Source organism: Eurosta solidaginis, chromosome 1 (genome assembly GCF_040869045.1).
Source record: "Eurosta solidaginis isolate ZX-2024a chromosome 1, ASM4086904v1, whole genome shotgun sequence".
Lineage (NCBI taxonomy): Eukaryota > Metazoa > Arthropoda > Insecta > Diptera > Tephritidae > Eurosta > Eurosta solidaginis.
The window spans coordinates 250,440,421-250,464,300 of record NC_090319.1 but is presented as its reverse complement, the minus strand read 5'-3'; the positions used below and the strand labels follow the sequence as shown (position 1 = coordinate 250,464,300).

Sequence of the window (23,880 nt, the reverse complement as noted above, 5' to 3'; positions counted from 1 at the left end):
TTCACGTAGTTCGGAATCGTTCTCCTGAGCTTTGGCGAGTCCACGCGTAGTTATTGCTGGCGAAATGGTTTCGACTCTGGACAGAGTATCTGCTACGATGTTGTCACGTCCGGATGTACTCCTAAAGTCACTCGTGAACTGCCCAATGAAGTATAGTCAGCGGAATTCCATGGGGATGCCCTCTCTTTGCGCTGTTGAATTGCATGAAGCAAAGGCTTATGGCCTGTGTAAATTGCAACGTGCTTACCTTCGAAATTGTGACGGGAATGGATTCGTAAATCGCTGAAGCTCACGATCATACGTTGACAATTTTTGTATCGACGGCTGTAACTTCCGACTAAAGAAGGCTAAAGGCTGCCATTCTCCGTCGACTAGTTGCTGCACACCGCACAAATAGATGTATTTGATGCATCGCAGAATATGGCCCAGGGTGCGTTTGAACTTGGGTAAGCCAGTAATGTGGCACTTGCTAAAGCTTGTTTCGAATTTTCGTAGGCTAGTTTCAGTTCTGGCGTCATGGTTATCGGATTTTACTTTGGGACCTTCCAGTAACTTGTTCAGCGGGGCTAGAATCTCTGCAGCATTTCGAATAAATTTTGCGTAAAAAATTATGGTGCCCAAGAAACCACGTAGAATAGCAATTGTGCTTGGAAATTTTAAATTAGTAATGGCCTCCACCCTGTCAAGCAATGGCTTGATACCTCTCTTGCTGATGTTATGGCCTAAAAACTTCACGTCATGTTGGCAGAGCACGGACTAAGCAGGTTTTAAAACATGACCATAGTCTTGCAAACGTTGAAATAATATTTTTAAGTGCTCAAGACGTTTCTCTTCATTCTCAGATGCGACAAGCATGTCGTCAATGCAGGGAAAAAACGAATGGTAGGTCTCGCGTCGCCTCATCAATAAAACGTCTGTGCGGCATTTCGAAGACCAAACGCGATATAAGGATAGCTTTGAAGTAGCTTATGGTAGGCCGTGCTTCCTTCAACCACGATTTTAATACATTCGATATCCGATTTTATCGAAGTAACGCGTGCGTGTAGGCCAGTGGATCCGTCGCATAGCTTTTTATTTTTGAGGTCGATTAACAAGTTAAAATAGCTCAGGAAATCCGCACCAATGATCGGTTTCGTGACGTCGGCGATGACAAACCTCCAAGTGAATTCTACACGTAATCCCAGGTTTAATAAAAGGGTGATGCATCCATATGTTTCTATTAGTGAACCATTCGCTGCATGTAGTTGATATCCTACGGGTGTATGCTTGGAATTCAACCGTTTTTAAGGGTAAACTGTTAGATCAGAACCAGAATCAACGAGATACGGTGTTTTCGTAGTCAAATCTATAACGAAGAGGCGGTTCGAGGATGCTAGGGAGTCGCAATCCGCCATTAGTGACTCCCGCTATCTTTCCCCACAAATTTACAACCTTTTGAACACTTGTAGGCATCTTCACCAAATTTTCGGTGATAATAGCAAGTACCGTCTTTGATCGTAGCACGAGTTTTTAACCTATTGTGTGCAGATAGACCAAATGTTAGGTGTGGAAGGGACAAATAAAGAAATGGAGGAGTAAGAATAACAGCGAAAAGGAAAGAGAGAGTGAGAATGTGAAGAGTGGGAGAGATAACAGAGTGAGGAGTATTCTAGACGTAATCCCAGGTTTAATAAAAGGGTGATGCATCCATATGTTTCTATTAGTGAACCATTCGCTGCATGTAGTTGATATCCTACGTGTGTAGGCTTGGAATTCAACCGTTTATAAGGGTAAACTGATAGATCAGAACCAGAATCAACGAGATACGGTGTTTTCGTACTCAAATCTATAACGAAGAGGCGGTTCGAGGATGCTAGGGAGTCGCAATCCACCATTAGTGACTCCGGCTCTATTTTCCCACAAATTTACAACCTTTTGAACACTTGTAGGCGTCTTTACCAAATATTCGGTGATAATAGCAAGTACCGTCTTTGATTGTAGCATGAGTTTTTAACCAATTGTGTGTAGATAGACCAAATGTTAGGTGTGGAAGGGACAAATAAGGAAATGGGGGAGTAAGAATAACAGCGAAAAGGAAAGAGAGAGTGAGAATGTGAAGAGTGGGAGAGATAATAGAGTGATGAGTGTTTTTAAATGTGTCAGATCAACTTATAGATATTAAAATTGTTAAAGGTTTTATTTTATGCATTCTAATGAGATTAGGCACACGTATAACTAGCAGCCTAGACTAATTCACTGGCTATGATTGGGATTACAAGCACACTAGGAACAGGTTCTTTTACATATTTTTCTAATTGCTGATACTCAAAGTATACTTGACCCCTAAACAAACGATATTTAGCATCTGGTTTATATACCAGCATAGGTCGAGGTATAATCAATTTTTAAAAGCCATCTAAGCTTTTTTCTACTGTTTTAGTTCGCCAGATTAGTATATGTTTATTATTTAATTGTATTTAAAAGTGACGCGTAAGTTTTATGTTTCATCGTTTTTTTCAGATCCATACCGCAATCCAACAACCGGGGTTTAAACGTGTCAAACGCGGTCTTCGTCCAGCAGTTCCAGCAATTCATGGTCTTAAGTTCGATGCCACCTATGGACAACCACCTATTGGTATCGAACCATCGGATCCGTACTTTCCTTTGCAATGGTATTTGAAAAATACTGGACAGAATGGTGGCAAGATACGATTGGATTTAAATGTTCAAGCTGCATGGGATCAAGGAATTACTGGAAAAAATGTTACCACTGCAATAATGGATGATGGTGAGTGAGATTGGCAGAAAAATTTGACTTTCTTTATAGTAACAGATGATTGAAATTTGACTTCGGCAGGTGTGGATTACATGCATCCTGATTTAAAGTTTAACTATGTAAGTATTACTAGAAAATATGAATCTATTCAATACACGAAATATTTTTTTAAAGACAGACGTTATAATAAAGACCCTTTATATATAAAACGTTTCCCCAAAACATATTTATATATAAATAAATAAAATAAATACAAGGCGCGATATCCTCCGAAGAGATTTTAGGCGGAGCTTCTCTTCCAACTTGCGTCGTTCTCCTTTAAATTTTTCTGAGAAATTGGCGGGACGGAACCTACATGTTTTACGCCGGCTTCTAACGACATCTCTAAGTCAGATGAGCTCTGGCTGAGAAGCTGTTTATGGCAGAAATACACTCGGAGTGTTTTGCTAAATCAGCCGAGGGGCGACCCGCTTAGAAAAACTTTTTCCAATTGAAAATACGTGTTTCAAAAATTTTGATGTTGATTTGCTTGGGGCTCCAGCCCAGGACCTTCGGTGTGGTAAGTACCACACCACTGCGGGGCCTTATTATATGTAAAGGATGTTAAAAAATTGATACGAGCTGTGAGTTTAGCGCTGTTACTGTGCGATAGAGAGGTCGGTGTAGTAGAAACAATAACTATATGGCAACGCTTTTGTAAATAAGTTAAAGAAATTGGAAATCATTGAAAATGGTCCGGTATTTGCACTGAATAGGATGTTTGTATCTTAAAGATAAAGTAACAGGAGCTTTGTATAAAATGTATGGAGTTCTGCGCCTTTAACAAGCAAAATCCTGCCAGGACTCTGTTAAAAAACCTATTTGTAAAATATGAGCAGCAATCACAGAAATAAATTCAAGGAAATATGAAGATCAAACATTGCGTAATTTTTTAACACCCTTTATACGAATGAATTAACTCTTATATACCTGAGCGCCGTTTAACGTACATACATAGTTACACATCTTTATCTAGCACTCAAAAGTTTATTTTTTATTATGCGCTCTACTTTATTACAGAATGCGGAGGCAAGTTATGACTTTAGCAGCAATGATCCCTTTCCGTACCCACGCTATACTGACGATTGGTTCAATAGGTGAGTTAATCTCTTGTTAAGCACAAAGTAATATAAGGAACTTAATGCGTTCACAGTTATAGCATATATCACGAAGAACAATGAACTCTGCATGGTGACAGTTAATGGGCAATATATTCTCCTGAAATTGTTTTCAATTTCAACCAAAGCTTTTAGTTTATTAAAAACTTATCAACAAAAGAAAAATACTTATGAAATGAAAGCGACAAGTAATCGTAACTTCCAAATTAATATGTACGACTGAGATAAGTGCCAGATTTAAGTTTATTGAAGTTGCTATTTGATCCGAAATTTCTGGCACAATAAAAAATTTCGTGATGAATTGGGACGTTTTAAATTTATTTGCTTAAACAAAAATATACAAAATTTAAAAGGCAATGCAGTATAAAAATGCTTATGTTCAGTGGCGTAACTATAGCATCTGGGGCCCGTGGGAAATTTTTTTGATGGGCCCCTATCAATAAAAATCGTCACGTTGTACTCAGTTTGATTTTAACAAATTTCGAGATTTTAAGCGTACTCAATTACTCGTTGTATATGTTCCATTAATGGCCATATGCTTCCTCTCTTAGGCAAGAGAGAATTTTCGAAATTTCTGTTCGCAAAAGTGTCTATAAAATCATCAAAGTTTACAGATCGAGCTATATAATTTTCAATAGACAGAATAGCCAAGATACATAACCTGTCTTGTCGCATAGAGTTTCTTAAGTAGGTTTTTATCAATTTTAGTTTTGAAAATGATCGTTCAGCGCACTAGCTGCAGTCACAGGAATTGTAAGAAATAACAGTAATGCAGTGCATATTTCAGGAAAGCTGCAAGACATAAAATTATTTTTTATTATTAATAAATCAGCAAGGTCTCTAATACACAACGATTTTTCCATATCGTCTCAAAAAATCGTCTCCGGATCTAGGAGACGCTCATCTTCGCGAAGGTCATCAAAATGGCGTTTTACCATCCTTTGGCGAGTTTTATAAAATTCAGGGGTGACGAGCTATTTTTCTGCTACACTAAAAACGATCTTTAATTTTTTAAATTTTCAAATTCATATCGATACCTTTCCAATTCTTCTAGACACTTTCAAACGTTTTAAGACATTTTAAATATCGGTGGCTTTAGACTGAAGTGCTTTAGAGGGTGCATCGATAGTAAGTAGGATCTTTTAATGGAAAACCAATAACATAACGAAATTGTAGTTTTCGATCTTCTTTTTGAATGAAACAGCTTCATTTCTTTCACATGATTTGCAATTTAACAGAATGTTTTCTTTAGCGCTTTTTGGACTTCAATAAACCAAATTTTAAAGCAAAAACGACATCATAACGTCCTGTTCATCTATTAGATTTTAATATTTTAATGTTATTGAAGCTAAAGAATCACTTTCTTTATTAGATATAAAACTTGATAAAATATTCCATCTTTCGATACTATGCCCAAAAAATTTATAAATTTCTTGAATTGTTTCAAAAAAATTCGTGGTTATTGAATCGTCGTGTAACGTGTGCATCTTTAAAAATGAATCACCATCTTTTCGTGCAGGATTTATAGAATTTTTTTTTTTTAGGCTATTTGGACCATTTGGCATTTGGTGCAAATCATTGTGAATTCATACAAGTGAAAAATCTTTCTATTCCTCCATTGCCATACCTACCTGTCAAATAATTGCTGACAGGGGAAGGGCTGTCGCGAATGGCCAGAGAATGGAAGAAAGGTTTGTTTTTTGCTCCAAATTATTAATTTGGAGTTCCATGAATTGCTATTTGTGTTCCAAATCAGCTTTTCTTTTAAATGTGTATACAGAAAATCAGACTACATATTAATATTCCTTTTTAAAATCTAGTTAGTAGATTAAATGTGAGCAGTCAATTAAGCAAACATATTAAAATATGTACATAATGCAATATATCAGTCGTCTACAAAAATGTTTGATAAACACTATTGAACGAATGATTTAAGTAAAGAACAGCGATTGAACAGGTGATCGAGGCTGTTTACTATTGTCAACGTTTTTATCAAACATTCGCCACTTGTATGAATTCACAATGGTGCAAATAAAACAACTTATTTCACCTTTCAATCCGATGTTTCGCTAGCCTCTCTAGCTTTTTCAAGGGTGATTTCTGTATTTCATAACAAAAACAAAAAACAATTAATATGAGAAACATAATATTCAAACATTATTGTTCACAATATTACATACAAACAAATATCACAAACAAGAGGCAAAAAACGCTGAATAATTGTATTGTATAATACATAACACACTACATATAACGCTCACATAATTGGACTATTTTTTTTTTCGTTAAAACCTTAAAACTAATTCCGGTACCATTTCACAGTGGTATCATTCCTCGTGTTGCAATGAAATGTCAACCAGATACGGATAGAGATTTAACATGCAAATGCAGCAACAATGTGACCCATATAGATCACATTGCTGTTGCATGTGCATGTTAAATCTCTATCCGTATCTGTTCATGTTTCATTGGAACACGAGGAATGTCATACTAATTTGTTTATTGTTAATTTGTTAATTGTTAATAATAATTGTGACACAATGACATTTTTCCTATAGATGCGTTTAACACAAGCTTATGCATTCCAATAACTTCGCCACAATCAATCAAGATGTTGCGTATGTAAATATAAAGGAACTTCAGGCTTGGCAATTGAAGTTTATTACGCCTTGCCCATTCACATACAAAATTTCGCGAAGAACTGGTATAAACATTCTCCCTATACAACAAAAATACTTGCTAACATATTTTGTGTCGTATTCATTTCTTTAATTGCAGTTTTTACTTGCGAAAAATCTTATAAAATTTACCAACGAGTGGAAAAATAATTTCACTTGCAAAGAGTGCCAACACCCTTAGCCAAAGCAAATGTCAAATTCTTCTTCTTATGATTTGCTTGGAACAAAAGTGGGGAGTTGGCTACTTTTCAATATCAGATGGCGCCAGTGTCGCTCACTCTATCATTCTCCATAAAAATACGTGCAATATACTCATAATGCATAAGCTTGTGTTAAACTCATCTATATGAAAAAATGCTTATGTGTCGCAGCTATTAGAGACAGAGGTTGTAGGCAGCAGCAACGTCATCTGTATCTTCCTTTTTATACTCAGTTGAGCAGAGCTCACAGAGTATATTAACTTTGATTGGATAACGGTTGGTTGTAAAGGTATAAAGGAATCGAGATAGATATAGACTTCCATATATCAAAATCATAAGTATCGAAAAAAATTTGATTGAGCCATGTCCGTCCGTCCGTCCGTCCGTTAACACGATAACTTGAGTAAATTTTGAGGTACCTTGATGAAATTTGGTATGTAGGTTACTGGGCACTCATCTCAGATTGTTATTTAAAATGAACGATATCGGACTATAACCACGCCCACTTTTTCGATATCGAAAATTTCGAAAAACCGAAAAATTGCGATATTTCATTAGCAGAGACGGATAAAGCGATGAAACATGGTAGGTGAGTTGAACCTATTACGCAGAATAGAAAATTAGTAAAATTTTGGACAACGGGCGTGGCACCGCCCACTTTTAAAAGAAGGTAATTTAAAAGTTTTGCAAGCTGTAATTTGGCAGTCGTTTGAAGATATCATGATGAAATTTGGCAGGCACGTCACTCCTATTACTATGTGTGTGCTAAATAAAAATTTGCGAAATCGGATGACGAACACGCCCACTTAAAAAAAAAATTTTTTTAAGTCAAATTTTAACAAAAAAATTAATATCTTTACAGTATATAAATAAATTATGTCAACATTCAACTCCAGTAATGATATGGTGCAACAAAACACAAAAATAAAAGAAAATTTCAAATTGAGCGCAACTCCGCCCTTTTTCATTTAATTCGTCTAGAATACTTTTAATACCATAAGTCGAACAAAAATTTACCAATCCTTGTGAAATTTGGTAGGGGTATAGATTCTATGACGATATTGTTTTCTGCAAAAATGTGCGAAATTGGTTGAAGCCACGCCCAGTTTTTATACACAGTCGACCGTCTGTCCTTCCGCTCGGCCGTTAACATGATAACTTGAGCAAAAATCGATATATCTTTACTAAACTTAGTCCACGTACTTATCTGAACTCACTTTATCTTGGTATAAAAAATGGCCGAAATCCGACTATGACCACGCCCACTTTTTCGATATCGAAAATTACGAGAAAATGAAAAAATTCCATAATTCTATATCAAATATGAAAAAAGAGATGAATCATGGTAATTGGATTGGTTTATTGACGCAAAATATAACTTTAGAAAAAAACTTTGTAAAATGGGTGTGACACGTATTAAGTAGAAGGAAATGAAAAGGTTCTTCGGGGCGAAATCAAAAGCCCTTGGAATCTTGGCAGGAATACTCTTCGTGGTATTACATATATAAATAAATTAGCCGTAACCAACAGATGATGTTCTGGGTCACCCTGGTCCACATTTTGGTCGATATCTCGAAAACGCCTTCACAACTACCACCACTCCCTTTTAAAACCCTCATTAATACCTTTAATGTGATACCCATGATGGCGGCCACCGTGGTGTGATGGTAGCGTGCTCCGCCTACCACACGGTAGGCTCTGGGTTCACACCCCAGCAACATCAAAATTTTAGAAATAAGATTTTTCAATTAGAAGAAAATTTTTCTAAGCGGGGTCGCCCCTCGGCAGTGTTTGGTAAGCGCTCCGCGTGTATTTCTGCCATGAAACGCTCTCAGTGAAAACTCACCTGCCTTGCAGATGCCGCTCGGAGTCGGCATAAAACATGTAGGTCTCGTCCGGCCAATTTGTAGGGAAAATCAAGAGGAGCACGACGCAAATTGGAAGAGAAGCTCGGCCTTAGATCTCTTCGGAGGTTATCGCGCCTTACATTTATTTATTTTTTTTATGTGATACCCATATCGTACAAATTCATTCTAGATTCACCCCTGGCCCACCTTTATGGCGATATCTCGAAAAGGCGTCCACCTACAGAACTAAGGCCCACTCCCTTTTAAAATACTCATTAACACCTTTCATTTGATACCCATATCCTACAAACACACATTCTAGAGTCACCACAGGCCACTTTTATGGCGATATCCCGAAATGGCGTCCACCTATAGAACTACAGCCCACTTCCTTTTAAAATACTCTTTAATACCTTCCATTTGAAACCCATGTCATACAAACACATTCCAGGGTTACCCTAGGTTCATGTTGCTAAATGGTGATTTTCCCTTATTTTGTCTCCAAAGCTCTCAGCTGAGTATGTAATGTTCGGTTACACCCGTACTTAGCATTCCTTACTTATTTTAGTCTATTATTTTTGTGTTGCTTAGATTAGCTGCGTGCCCAGTTTGTGTGGTATGTTGACATAATGCTGTGCTTTGCTTTTCCTTCCGTATGTCTGCTTCATGTTCTGCAATCCGAACTCCTAGTGAGCGTTTAGTTGTTCCTATGTATATTTTGTTACATTTTTTGTTTCCGCTGCCTTTACATGTTATTTTGGGTTAGCTTGGTTGAAGTGCTTAACGATTAACTTGAAATTGTATTATTGATCGAACTTCGAAATGTATGACCCACTTCGTGGCATTTGTCATGATTTCAATAATCACTGCAAAAACTTAGATGCTTGCGACCCGATTTTCAGAATTAAAAAGTACTACGTTAAATATGTCAGGTGTAATCCCCTATACCTCTGTGCGTCTTTTCGACTTTGAATTTGAATGATTTAATAAGTATACAGAATATTTTTATTTTATAATTATTATTTAAATGTATTTAAGTCGCCAACACTTTTTGTTTGTTTTTTTTTTTAATCAACTCCTTGTATTGTGAAGATAATTTTTTTTTATTTTATTTTATTTTGTTTTGATGTATTGTGCCTATCTCTGGGGACTATGTCCTGTATATATATATAAATAAGTTAATAAATTATAAATATACTTTTCAAATAAAAAAAAAAAAAATACTCAGGGTAGGGGCCCGTGGTATTTTGCCAGCCCTGCACGCTATTGTTACGCCACTGCTTATGTTATGACTTTTAACGTTATGTGCTCTTACATTTTTGCATGATTCAATCAAAACATTTCAAATTATTCTCTGCTGGAACTGTTGAAAATGTTGAGACAGGATAATTTGCATATCTCTTACCTTAATGTTGACATTGCGTTGCGAATGTTTGTTTCAATTCCTATTGCAAATTGTAGAGATCGCTTTGTTTCAAAACGCGTGAAAAACTACTTCAGATCTTCATTGGGCGAAGACAAACTGAATGCTCTTGCGTTGTTGACGATAGAATCAGAATTGTTTTTATCTATCGATTGTGATTATGTCGTTTGCGAATTCGCAGCTGAAAAATCTAGATGCAAAGAAATGTAAATGAGGAATGTTTAGAAAAAAGTTAAGGTTAAATTAATAACAAACTACACTGTAATAAAGCACTGAAATTCGCATTCATTGTGTTAAATATTGTTATTGTGAAAATAAGGGCGGCAAGTTATGTATTGCCTAGGGGCGGCAAATATTCAAATCCGCCACTGTGGATGCCGTATAAAATTAGTGGGTCACCCCGGGTGCGCTGATTTAGAGAACATCGAGATTGAAATCATAAATAATTCTTGGTATAAAAGATGAATAGTCATTACAGGTGGATATAATTCATGAAAAAAACTGGTTTTATATCATACCGAGGACACAATTTGGCATTAAGATGGCAAACTCGTCTTTTCGGGAACACATACTTTCGGGAAATTTCCGGCAATGGCGAGCTTCTTAGAACCACTAATAAATGAAGCCCGCAACTTTTGACCCTATTTACATGAATATTTACTGATTCCAGAAGCCGTTGTTACAATTAAACGTAAAAGAACTACAAATTGATTATAATTAGTATGTGTCAATTTTTTTATCGTAATTTCGGGAACGCAAATTAATCGACTAAAATTTAATACTTATTTGAATTTCCAGTGAAAAATCATTTCAGTAATGGAGTTGTTTTTTTCGTTTTTAATACAACCCAGTTTTACGCCTCAATTATTTGTGCTACATTACTTAGATATCGAATTTACTGCAATTTCTCTTATTAGCAACGTTCTACTAATGTTCTAATCACTAACCTGTTGAATAAGTAACTACACTATTCGATAATGCAAAATGGCCTTTATTAAAGTACCTCACAATAGCACTTACATTTCGCAATCTGATCGCTTGCTTAAATCAAACTGATTGTCGTGCCTCTACTGTTGCAGCTTGTATACTCTTCGATTACCTCGTTCCATACTTCTAGGGGTTTCCAGAATTAACTTAGTTACTGCTATAAAATTATAACTACAGATGCACGTGTATAGCTTCTCATATGCGCGTGTATATGCGAATGACACTTCCACAGATAATTGCCCACATTTTGGAGCATCTCAGATAGGATATATGCATGTGTTTGTGCATCTCTTCTTCGCTGCGTGTACGTACTTATGTGTATACATAAAGATTGATTCGTTTATGTAGATACAAGTGACTTCATGCTTTATTGTTGTGGTGGCTTCATTTACTTAGCATTAGACTAGTGATGTGAGTAATACTTAGTATCATTAATATTCGTCACACTGCCCTCCACCTAAGTCTGATCGTCCCGATCAGACAAATCTCTCGATCTAACCGCTGCTAGCATCTCCAAATGAACCAGCCTTCTATTTCGTGGTTCCCAATGGTTTGTATACGGTAGATGGTATCACTGATCTTCTTCCCAACTTTGTACGGGCCTTCCCAACTGCACCGAATTTTGGATGGAACACCTTTCCGCCGGTGAGGGTTGTATAGCAGTACCAAATTTTCCTCCAAAAGACCTTCCGAATTATAGTTCTTGTCGTACCTGTGTTTCATCCTACTACTTATTACCCTGGGCCGTTCCCTCACAGTCTGTTCTTTGGCCAATGAACTACTTCGCAGAGCTTGCGCTTGACGGATTGGCTTCGCATAATCAGTATCGTTCCCACGTTTCACAACAGTAGTGCGTTCTGGCTTGAAGCTACCCTCGCATTCCTTCTGGGAAATTCTTTCGTTCGTTTTCGTGCGTCCCTTTGGTTTTATCAATTCCAGTGTTTCTCTCGCACCATTATTCTTCTGTTGCGTTCCTTTTAAAGCTTCTAAAATTGCGTCTACCCACTCTGGCCTTTCTACTTCCACACGGCGTGCTTTGAAAACTGTCTTACACAGAAGCGACGCTCTTTCCTGAATCAGAGCATGTGATACCGTTTCAGCGAATGTTGGCTTTGGGTTTGCGTATGTAGCTCGCTTTGTTTCGACGTCGCGTATGCCATTTATAAAGCTCTGAATCTTTACCCTTTCAGTGTATTCCACGGGTGCGTCCGCATTCGCTAAATGTGCCAGCCTTTCAACATCCGACGCAAACTCTTGCAAGGTTTCACCAGGCCTCTGGAAGCGGTTCAGTAACTCCATTTGGTATATCTGTCTCCTATGCTCAGTTCCGTATCGTCTTTCTAGAGCGCCCGTCAATGCTTCATAACAGTTCCGTTCGCCCTCTGGAATGGTTTGTAAAATCTCAGCTGCAGGCCCTTTCAACGCCATGAACAGTGCAGCAACGTTATCTTCAGTATTCCAGATGTTCACTGTTACGGTCTTCTCAAACAAAAAAAAGCTTAAACACCTGGAAAGAGCCGTCAAAGGATGAAGTTTTTACCTTCGGATTAGACGTTGAAGTGACTGGGCGGTTCAATTGTAATTCCTGGATCCTATCTTTCAAAGCATCCATCTATTTTATCCTGTCGACCACTGAAGCCTTCATGAAACTGGGTTAGTTTTTCTTCCATATGCGCTTCCAGTTTAGATGATATACGGAATTCCTTCTCTTCTAGTTGTGTGGAGATCTGATATGATATCTGTGCTAAAATTTGTGCCGCCATTTCGGAATTACGCGTCTCCTGTGCTTCAATCTTAGATGTTATGCGTGTCTCTTGCGATTCCAGTTGGGATGCCGTATATGTCTTCTGTTCTGTCAGTTGAGAGGTTACATTTGTCTTTTGTTATTCCAGTTGAGATGAAGTTTGCAACGACATTTCTGAAATGCGTGCCTCCTGTGCTTCCAACTTGGATGTTACTGTCGATGTTTGTGCAGATATTGCAGCCAAAATCGTGTTCAAGGTTGTGCTCGTAACTGTCTGCGATGTTTCGTTTTTCTCTTAAATTTTTGTTGTTGTCTCGTCGACATCAAGACTAAAGACATACTCTTCCACGTTATTTCCTTATGCTTCCATTGCCTCTCGTAGTCGTGCCTGAAGTTCGAGTTTAATGCCGGTTGTATTAAATCCACGGCTCTCCAACTCCTTCAGTTGCTGGATCTTTTATTCACTTAACTTTGCCATGTCCTTGTTGCCCTCTGGAATTTATTCAAAAAATCCTCTTCTGACACCAATTGTAACGAATTTACTGCAATTTCTCTTATTAGCAACCTTCTACTAATGTTCGAATCACTAAATTGTTGAATAAATAACTCCACTATTCAATAACGCAAAATGGCCTTTATTAAAGTACTTCACAATAACAATTACACTTCGCAATCTGATCGCTTGCTTAAATCAAACTGATTGTCGTGTCTCTACTGTTGCCGCTTTTATACTCTTCGATTGCCTCGTTCCATACTTCTAGGCGTTTCCAGAATTAACTTAGTTACTGCTATAAAATTATAACTACAGATACACGTGTATAGCTTCTCAGATGCGCGTGTATATGTGAGTGACACTTCCACAGATAATTGCCTACTTTTGGGAGATAAGATATGTATATGCATGTGTTTGTGCGTCTCTCTCCGCTGCGTGTACGTTCATATGCGTAGACATAATTATTGATTCGTTTATGTAGATAAAAGTGACTGCCTGCTTTATTGTTGTGGTGGCTTCATTTACTTAGCATCAGACTAGTGATGTGAGTATCACTTAGTGTCACTAATATTCGTCACAATATACACACTGATAATAATCTAGGCTGTTTTTGTAAAAATCGATATTTTGTTAGGATATCGCTTGTTGAGTTTGATATCAAGAACACCATATTTTAAAAATATCAATACAGACTTAACCACGAGAGTGTTATTTTTTTTGGGTGAACCAATTTTTGACATCCATGGTCAAAAACAAACATGACCGGTCTTGATTATACTCAGTTGAGCAGAGCTCACAGAGTATATTAACTTTGATTGGATAACGGTTGGTTGTACAGGTATAAAGGAATCGAGATAGATATAGACTTCCATATATCAAAATCATCAGTATCGAAAAAAAATTGGATTGAGCCATGTCCGTCCGTCCGTCCTCCGTTAACACGATAACTTGAGTAAATTTTAAAGTATCTTGATGAAATTTGGTATGTAGATTCCTGGGCACTCATCTCAGAACGCTATTAAAAATGAACGATATCGGACTATAACCACGCCCACTTTTTTGATATCGAAAATTTCGAAAAACCTAAAGAGTGCGATAATTCATTACCAAAGACGGATAAAGCAATGAAACTTGGTAGGTAGTTGTTGAACTTATGACCCAGAATAGAAAATTAGTAAAATTATGGACAATAGGCGTGGCACCGCCCACTTTTAAAAGAAGGTAATTTAAAAGTTTTGGAAGCTGTAATTTGGCAGTCGTTGAAGATGTCGTGATCAAATTGAGCAGGAACGTTTCTCCTTTTACTATATGTATGCTTAATAAAAATTGGCAAAATCGGAGAACGACCACGTCCACTTAAAAAAAAAATTTTTGAAGTAAAATTTTAACAAAAAATTTAATATCCTTACAGTATATATGCAAATTATGTCAACATTCAACTCCAGTAATGATATTGTGCAAGAAAATACGAAAATAAAAGAAAATTTCAAAATGGGCGTGGCTCCGCCCTTTTTCATTTAATTTTTCTAGGATACTTTTAATGCCATAAGTCGAACAAAAATTTACCAATAGTTGTGAAATTTGGTAGGGGCTTAGATTCTAGGACGGTAACTCTTTTCTGTGAAAAAGGGCGTAATCGGTTGAAGCCACGCCCACTTTTTATACACAGTCGGCCGTCTGTCCTTCCGCACCTTTTGCTTGATACCCATATTGTACAAACGCATTCTAGAGTCAATCCTGTTCCACCTTTATAACGATATCTCGAAAAGGCGTCCACCTATAGAACTAAGGCCCACTTCCTTTTAAAATACTCATTAGCACCTTTCATTTGATACCCACATCGTACAAACAAATTCTAGAGTCACCCCTGGTCCACCTTTATAGCGATATCTCGAAAAGGCGTCCAACTATAGAACTAAGGTCCACTCCCTTTTAAAATACTCATTAACACCTTCCATTTGATACTCATATCGTACAAACACATTCTAGAGTCACCCCTGGTCCACCTTTATGGCGATATCCCGAAATGGCGTCCACCTATAGAACTATGGCCCACTCCCTCTTAAAATACTCTTTAAAACCTTCCATTTGATACACATGCCATACAAACATATGCCAGGGTTACCCTAGGTTCATTTTCCTACATGGTGATTTTCCCTTATTTTGTTTCCATAGCTCTCAGCTGAGTATGTTATGTTCGGTTACACCCGAACTTAGCCTTCCTTACTTTTTTTAAGTATTTTTGACTTTACTCTTTTGTATCAGAACAAACTTAAAAATCCTTTTGTTTTCATCGCTAATATCGAACTTAATAAATCCAATCCCATAAAATATTTAAATTTTGTTTATTATTTAAAATATTCAGAAAATTGCACAGATTCAGGATATGTAAAAAAATTATAGTGAGAGAAAATTTGATTTAAACAAAGTTTAGACACACTGTGCAAACAGCCATCTAAATACATACATAAATATTTGTACGACGTTGAAAACCCCTCCATTCTCGTATGACCTTTAACTTAAAATATCATATTTATCCTCTATGTACTTTCAAATTCGTTTACCTTTTTGTTTTTTTCCTTTTTTCATGCAGCCATGGAACGCGTTGCGCCGGTGAAGTGGCTGCTGCTAGGGATAACGGAATTTGTGGCGTTGGCGTGGCTTATGACAGCAAAATTGCAGGTGAGTTCGAGTTCGTTTAACTTGATTTCATGTCTCGTATTCATACTGACTATGAAAAGGTTCATGCGCAATATTATTACTTAGAGTGTATATTACACCATCACTTGTTAGGTGGAACTGACCGGTCAATAAAGAGCTCACTTAGACTAAACGTGTCCATAGTGTTACCAGAATTTGTTTGAAGACCAAACGGAAAAACCCAGATCAGGTGCCAGAACATATATTATAGAATAACTCCGTTCTCTTGGCAAATACTAACAGTTTTTTAGGACCCAGCTTAATTGCTACCTCGAGATCTGGCAACTCTGCCGCCGCTAATAACTGGAGGCTTGACCTGGCGAACGCACGACACGAACACAGCGGGTTAGGGGGCTTAGAATATACCCGCGGCAGGTATGCCTGTCGTAAGAGGCGACTAAAATACCAAATTGATTCAAGGGGTTGTGTAGCGCAACCCTTTCAAGGGGTTGCCATGGCAATATATAGCTTCTCCAACCCAAGTGTCAACATTACCTAGCCGTGGCGAATCCTGATTATTTGACAGCCGAGGCTCCGGCGTACACCAAGTTCCTTATGGATCTACGGGTTGGAGGGTGGTATGGCCTAGAAGCTTTCATGGTGCTTGCTACCGGAACGTACCGTATCTGCATTCGGAAAAGGAACATCAACATCGATTACATTCTCCAAGGTCCTCGGGGAGTGTCCTTATGCTACAACAACAACACAGAACGTGCTCAACCGTTTCTTCCTGCAGCTCACACTTCCTGCACTTGCTGCTACTGACGAGGCCTCACTTATAGAGACCAGCACTTATTTTTAAAACAAATTAAGATTTCAAACCGCCGGGCAGAAAAAGTTTTCTTTTCATCTAAAATTCAAAATATGAAATGTTGCTCAACTGCTGGAGATGTTGTCATTTAATAGTTTTATTTACCTTTTATCACATCTAACCTAGTTAGGGCACTTACAATACTTTTTTTTATTTTTAATATTAAAAATGAATAAATTTGCCATGGAAGCAGAGGTAGAGGGCGGCCCCCACTCCGTTGGAAGGACCAGGTGGAAAACGATTTAAACTCCCTTGGTGTGACCAATTGGCGCCGGTTGGCGGAGCGAAGGAGCGACTGGCGCGCCTTGTTGGACGGCTATAACCGTTTAGACGGTTAAGCGCCAATTAAGTAAGTAAGTAAATTTGCCACATTACCAAATAAAGTCTATGAGCATTAGAGTCACGATATTTGATTAATCGAATATTCGGATGCTCTAATAATCCATTTTCGGTTGTTGTTCGTTGTAGATTATTCGAATTTTGGAATGCTCGTAAGTTAACTTTAAGCATAAAAACTCAGTATTTTTCTTTTTAAACCAATGTTTGTATTTGCTACACCAGAGCAGCAGTAAGAATAAGAACTATACTCTGCTACTGTTCAGGCTGTGAATACGAATAGATTAAAGAGTCGAGCCATTGCATAAAATGTGATAGTAATGAACTGGGCCGTTTATAAGCTACGACGTGTTTAGGACCGGGGAAAATATGAAATTAATATTTCTATTATATTTCGGGATCATTTTTTGGGAGTCATATATGGATGGTTGTAGGGAATGTCGGAATCATTTGGGGAATATTTGGAGGCTTTTCTGGGGTAATTTCAACGTCAACTTTGTTCGGATGATCTTGAGGACTTTCACAGGGTTCTCTCGGTGTCATTTAGGGATCACTTCGGAGTAAAATTGGGATGGTTTTGGAGACTATTTCGGGCTCTTCTGAGGAAATTTCGGGATTAATTTATGATCATTGCGTAATGATCTTGGAGACCATTCCAGGGTATTTTCAGGGTCTTTTTTCGCTTAATTTTAGGATAGTTATTAAGACTATTTCGATGCTTTTCCTGGGTAAACTCGGGATAAATTTGTGGTGATTTCGTGATAATCTTGGGGACTATTTTACGGTACTTCCAGGGTCCTTTATCCCCAAAATAATACAGCAGCTGCTGTGTCAAATGGCTTTAAAATTTTACCTAAGTTACCTAATTCTTCCAACTTGCAGCATATAAGGATTTTTGATCAATTGTGTTGTCTCTTACAAAATACTGTTTGTGAAATACTGCATACATGACTGATTGTTAAAATAATATCAAAATAAAAATAATAAATAATGCCGAATATGTCTGACATTTAAATGCCCTCAGTAAAAAAAAAAAAAAATTAAGGCGCGATAGCCTCCGTAAAGATTATAGGCCGAGCTCCTCTTCCAATTCGCATCGTACTCCTTTTAGTTTTTTCTTGCAAATTGGTAGGACGGAACCTACTTGTTTTATGCCGACTCAAAACGGCATCTGCAAGGCAGATAAGTTTTCACTGAGAGCTTTTCATGGCAGAAATACACTGAAGCACTGCCAAGCACTGCCGAGGGGAAGCCCCGCTTAGGAAAATCTTCTTCTAATTGAAAAAACTTGTTTCTAAAATTGTGATGTTGCTTTGCCCGGGGAGTGAACCCAGGATCTTCGGTGTGGTAGGCAGAGCACGGTTCCATCATACCACGGTGGTCATCGGCCCTTAGTAAGTAATGCCGAAAACTTCCAAAAATATTCCATAATATCCCCGAAATTGTGGAGGAAGTCTAGGAAGGCAATCACGAAAATAGCGGTGATATATCTCTGAAATAAAATGCATTGGTAGTATAATACTTCGAGCGTCATTTTCATCGTACCAGGTATAACACGTTGAAAAAGTAGGGGCATCTCCTTTATGTTTTAAGCTAAATATACCGAAAACTGTTAAAAAAAATGTAAATTACTGACCTTTTTTTATATTCAACCAAATTTTGTTTTTTTCCGGTAGTTTTGTATGCTTACTTATATTTTTCTCACCGAAATCGGAAAGCAGTGCCGCTATTTTACGACCGCTAAAGAGCGGCGGGTATATTCGCCGTTTTCAGCGGCACAGATATTTTGTAAACTTCGAACACTTACCGGAGACGAAATTTCTACAGTTTTGCATGCTTCTTTTTTGATTATTTATTTATTATTTTTTTAATCGCAAAAATATATACAAAGAAATCAGAAGTCAAAAATTTTGTTTATTTTGTAAATAATTTACAACATTTGATAAAATGTTCACCGCTTTAGTATAGCGGTGGGAAGAATCGTTGATGAACGAGTTTTTACTGTCACGTAGCGGCACCGCTTTCGAGGAAACCAAGCCTTAACCAATCGAATTAACAAAGATTCAACAAAAAAAAAAATATATTTAGAACATACGTAGCGTACACATTATTTTTTTTTGTTTGAATACTTCATACAAAATCGAATTTGATTTTGAAAATCGAATAATCGTTGAGTTGCGGTTATTCGAATAATATAAGCAAATTAAGTATTCGAATAGCGAAATTCTCTTAATGAACGTACAAAAATTGAGTGATCGAATTCCCGTTTATCGAATTATATAAATATTTTTATGAGCCTAATGAGCACCCCCCAGAAATACTTATCAGCGTTTTATTATTGAAAATTTGCAATTATTCACATATATTTTAAGATTCGTATTTAGTTTCCACAATTATTACAGTTTTTAGTTCTTTCGTTGCTCATGAATTCAATTTGTGATTTTGTGTTTCCATCAGTTTTTACTTCATCCTAATTTTACCGGGGAAATTAACTTAAGAAAACGTAGTGCTTTTTATGTCAATGCAAAGCAAAGGACCCAAAATTGACAATGTGCAAAAAAATGTCTGAATTTTATCATTTGGTAAATTACCAAGGTCGAACTAGAAAAGAAATGTATATGACCCACTGCAATTTCCCAACTTTGTCGTTTGTGCGCTCCGAATTATCCGATTTTCACCAAATTTTATATGATCACTATTTAGGTGAAAATGAAACTTTCTCTGCACGCGCGATTTAAATTCGGAAAATAAGGCTCGGTCTAATGTATGTGTATATCATATTGCATGAAAAAGACAGTTCAATAACCTTCAGATTAGTTAACATTCTGATATGTTCAATAATATAAATTTTGAAGCAACTACGTCTTAAGGCCCACTTGCAGAATGGCAAGTTGAATTTTTAACTCAGAGTTAACCTGACATGAGGGGTTGAACTAATACATTTTTAAATCATTTTTCAAATTTACTCTGCTCAAAAAATAACCTGCCGTTCTGGAAGTGGGCCAAGTGGCAATGCAGTGTAAAATTCCAATAGAGAGCACACGGATCGATATTTAGGAATTTTCTACGGGCTCATTCCATTTCAAGACACCCGGTCCGCGCAGGACATGATTTTTAATTTTGATGAAATTTTAATATGTTGTTCTTTGGTAAAAATAATGAAACAAGTGTTTTTTTTGCCTCATACAATTTTTTTTTTCGGATTTATCGGCAATTGAATTCCATAAAATGCAATCGATATTTTATTCACCTATTTCTTCAACTGTCAATAACTTTGTCAAAAATTAACCGATTCTCATGATTTTTTCTTTGAAATAATAAATAAACAATAGCATATAGTTTAAAAAATTTTTTTTTAGTTTTTAGTAAAAATTTATCACTTTTTTCAAAAATTAATATCTCAAAGAGCTGATGGCCGGAGTAGCCAATGCTCTTTCAGTTAGTTCTGATTTTCATACCAGTACCTAACCAATAATAATAATAAAATAATATCTCAAAAAAGGTTATCTTTCTTTTGTTTAAAGTTTTTCTATATTGAGTGAACAGTTTATAATTCAACTTGGCTGAATGCCTATTAGCCAAAATTCGTTGTTTTCGAGATATGAATTTTTGAATATTAAACATTTTTTCCCTCTATATATTGATCCAATGTGCAAATATGCCGCCGATTTACTACAAAATCACTGTAATTCTGAAAAATAACAACAAATGAATGTTTGCAATAAAAAATATGATATTTTTATTAATTTTAAGCATTTGGCATTGATCGCCCTTTATGCTGATATGTATAGCATCAATATATGGCAAAAAAAAGTTTAACATTCAAAAAATCATATTTCGGAAACAACGAATTTTAGCTAATGGGCATTTAGCCAAGTTGAAACATAAACCGTTCACTCAATATAGAAAACGTTTAAACAAAAAAGGATAACCTTTTCTGAGATATTAAATTTTGAAAAAAGTCATAAATTTTTACTAATAACTAAAAAAAATTTTTTTTGTTATATGTTATTGTTTATAAAGTTATATAAAAGTAAATATAATAGTGAATATATCAAAGAAAAAATGATTAGAATCGGTTAATTTTTGACAAAGTTATTGACAGTTGAAGAATAGGTGAATAAAATATCGATTGCATTTTATGGAATTCAATTGCCGATAAATCCGAAAAAAAAATTTTATGAGGCAAAAAAAAAAAAACACTTCTTTCATAATTTTTACCAAAGAACAACATATTAAAATTTCATCAAAATCAAAAATCATGTCCTGCACGGACCGGGTGTCTTGAAATGGAATGAACCTACAGAATTAGGAATCTTTCGATCGATTCAAGTAACTTCCCATTGAGATAGAGACAAAAAGCTTGGACTATAGTTGTAGTCTCGCCATAAATTTAAAGGGATTTGCTTAAAAACTAGATATCTGAGATCTGGAAAGCAGTTTACAATATGTCGGTATACAACCAAATATAAAAAAATACCGCTTAGTGGAGATCGTCCCTGATATTAAAAAAAATCGATCTAATAAGGAAACATTAAAATTTGCCGTTAAGCTAGACACTTGGATCTCGGCTCATAATTCAGAGCACAAAGACAATGCTACTAATAAAATAAAGTCACCTTGAAACTTCCCCTTTTAAGTAGAGACATATTTCAGATTCCGATGAAAATGCAACATGATAAAAAAAGAATATTTCTTCTTATTTTGGAATGTTACAATCGATCCCATCTACAACTCGGCAAAAAAAAATTTGTGGGTCATGCGGATGCGCTCCTCCTGTCGGTTGGGCGGATATCATAAACCCTTGGGAATCATTACTACTATAATTTTCAAGCAACTTTCCGATGAGCTAAATACTTGAAATTTTTATTGTTGTTCGGAGTGAAATAACAATAACAGATAGTGGAAGAAAAGTCCCACTGCATGGGATACTTATCAAACAAATATATATATGTATTCCGGAAAACGATAAGCCCTAGTAAAAAATTTTGACTTCTCAAGTACTTAAAATTAAGGGCTATATGACCAATGAAAACATTTTTGGTGAACGAAGTTTGTGTTTATAGGGCAGATAAATTTTAATGTTCACATATGAATTATTGTTTCTCATACAATTTGTCAATGGTTGCTGCATAAATTTCGCTTCGTCTCTAGGTTGTCTGTCGCCATTTGGTCACACCAAAGGAATATAAATGGTTTTCCACCAGGTCAATCCAGCGGAGTGGGGTCTGCCCTATTCCTCTGCTTCGTAGCCATGCGTTTTAGTTCAATGGATTATGTTAATGTTCGCGTAACGCTCGTATAGATCATCATTTAATCTTCAGAGGACTTTACTTTGCCTACCTAACCAAAAGTAGCATTTTATTGGCAAGAATGATTTTTCGCTGAATTTCAGAGCTGATGTTGTTGTTAGTGTTAATGGTGGTTCCCATATAATCGAAGTTTTTTACTATTTCGAAATTATAGCTGCCAACAGTGGCGTGATTGAGATGGAGCAAATGCGCTGAGTCTTTGTTCGATGAAAGCAGACACTTCGTTTTGTCTTCATACACCATCCAACCCATCTTTTCCGCTTCGTTCTCCAAGTTTGAGTAAGCGAGCTTACGGCGCGGGTATTCAGGCAAATAATATCAATGTCATCAGTAAATACTGCTTCTATTATTTACGTGTATTGCTAAAATTATATTTTTAATAACCCTGCACTGTACACTATGAACGTACATTTATTAGGAGAGAAGTTATAGATATACTAACACACCCGCCAATATGTAGGACAAATTAAAAACTAGCATGACGAAAATTTGAAAAAAGCTCGGTCTTAATCTATATCACGCCTTATATATATTTTGAACTTCTTACATATTTTAACACAAAATTACAAAATACGTAAAAGCAGGTGCGACGAGCCTAGAAACATTTCCTCTTGATTTGATCTAGAATGAAAGCTCTTATTACTCATCGCATCAAGATTATCGACTAAAGCTTTGTCTTGTTGTTGTACACATACACCCAGTTGCTCCCCCTGGAACCGCGCATGACTATATTAAGAAATAAATCGAATTAATATTTAGAGTGACCAATTCCCATATACCCTGGGACCTAATATACATAGAAGTATGCTTTTTCCTGTCTCGATTATTTCCATGGATTGCTTACACTCTAACACACTTTTAGATGCTGTGATATGTGAGATTATTACCTTAATTGCTGCTGGGCTGTCAACATAAAAGTTAACACGGCTGCAGTTTAAGCTATTCTCTTCCAGTGTTTTTGCACCTTTGGTTACGGCTAATACTTACGCCTCAAAAATGGTACAGTGATCTGAAAGTTTGTAGGATCTGTTTCCTTCCTGCTCAGCACAGTATACCGCAGGTCATAGCGTTTTCGGCAAATCTAAAGTAAATATTCTTTGAATAGTTATTTTAAAGTTCCGAAATTTTATTCCTTAAAGACTTAAAACTTAGCTACGAAGTTTGGACGAAAAATTTAAATTTTCCAACAACGACGAGTAGGACAACCATATTATAGGCTAGGAATAAGTTCCCAATTACCATAAGTGGGGACAGTGTATGAATGAATCAACCTTCACTCAGTTGAGTGGTAATGCAAAAACATTAGCCTCACTCTGCTATAGCGGTAGTAAACCTGAAAAATTGTTTACTAAAATTCAAAAGCTGATAGTGAACATATTTTTAGCTTTAGTTTAGTGCACAAAAATTTTTCTTCACTACGCTTATGAAAGTGTAGTA

At 36.5% G+C, this 23,880-nt stretch overlaps 1 protein-coding gene and 1 long non-coding RNA gene across 2 annotated transcripts in view; one reads left to right on the top strand and one right to left on the bottom strand.

Annotated features, from left to right (window-relative positions):
• The window catches only part of amon (amontillado), a 177,066-nt gene that overhangs the window by 127,376 nt on the left and 25,810 nt on the right, over positions 1–23,880 (top strand). Inside the window, exons 3-6 of the mRNA XM_067760325.1 lie at positions 2,500–2,767; positions 2,837–2,874; positions 3,815–3,891; positions 15,878–15,966. Coding sequence (XP_067616426.1) covers positions 2,500–2,767; positions 2,837–2,874; positions 3,815–3,891; positions 15,878–15,966 — 472 coding nt within the window. The remainder of the gene's footprint in view (positions 1–2,499; positions 2,768–2,836; positions 2,875–3,814; positions 3,892–15,877; positions 15,967–23,880) is intronic.
• The window catches only part of LOC137237089 (uncharacterized), an 80,007-nt gene continuing 66,276 nt past the window's right edge, over positions 10,150–23,880 (bottom strand). Inside the window, exons 2-3 of the long non-coding RNA XR_010948808.1 lie at positions 23,331–23,524; positions 10,150–10,250 (exon numbers count right to left, since the gene is read on the bottom strand). This is a non-coding gene — a long non-coding RNA (uncharacterized lncRNA). The remainder of the gene's footprint in view (positions 10,251–23,330; positions 23,525–23,880) is intronic.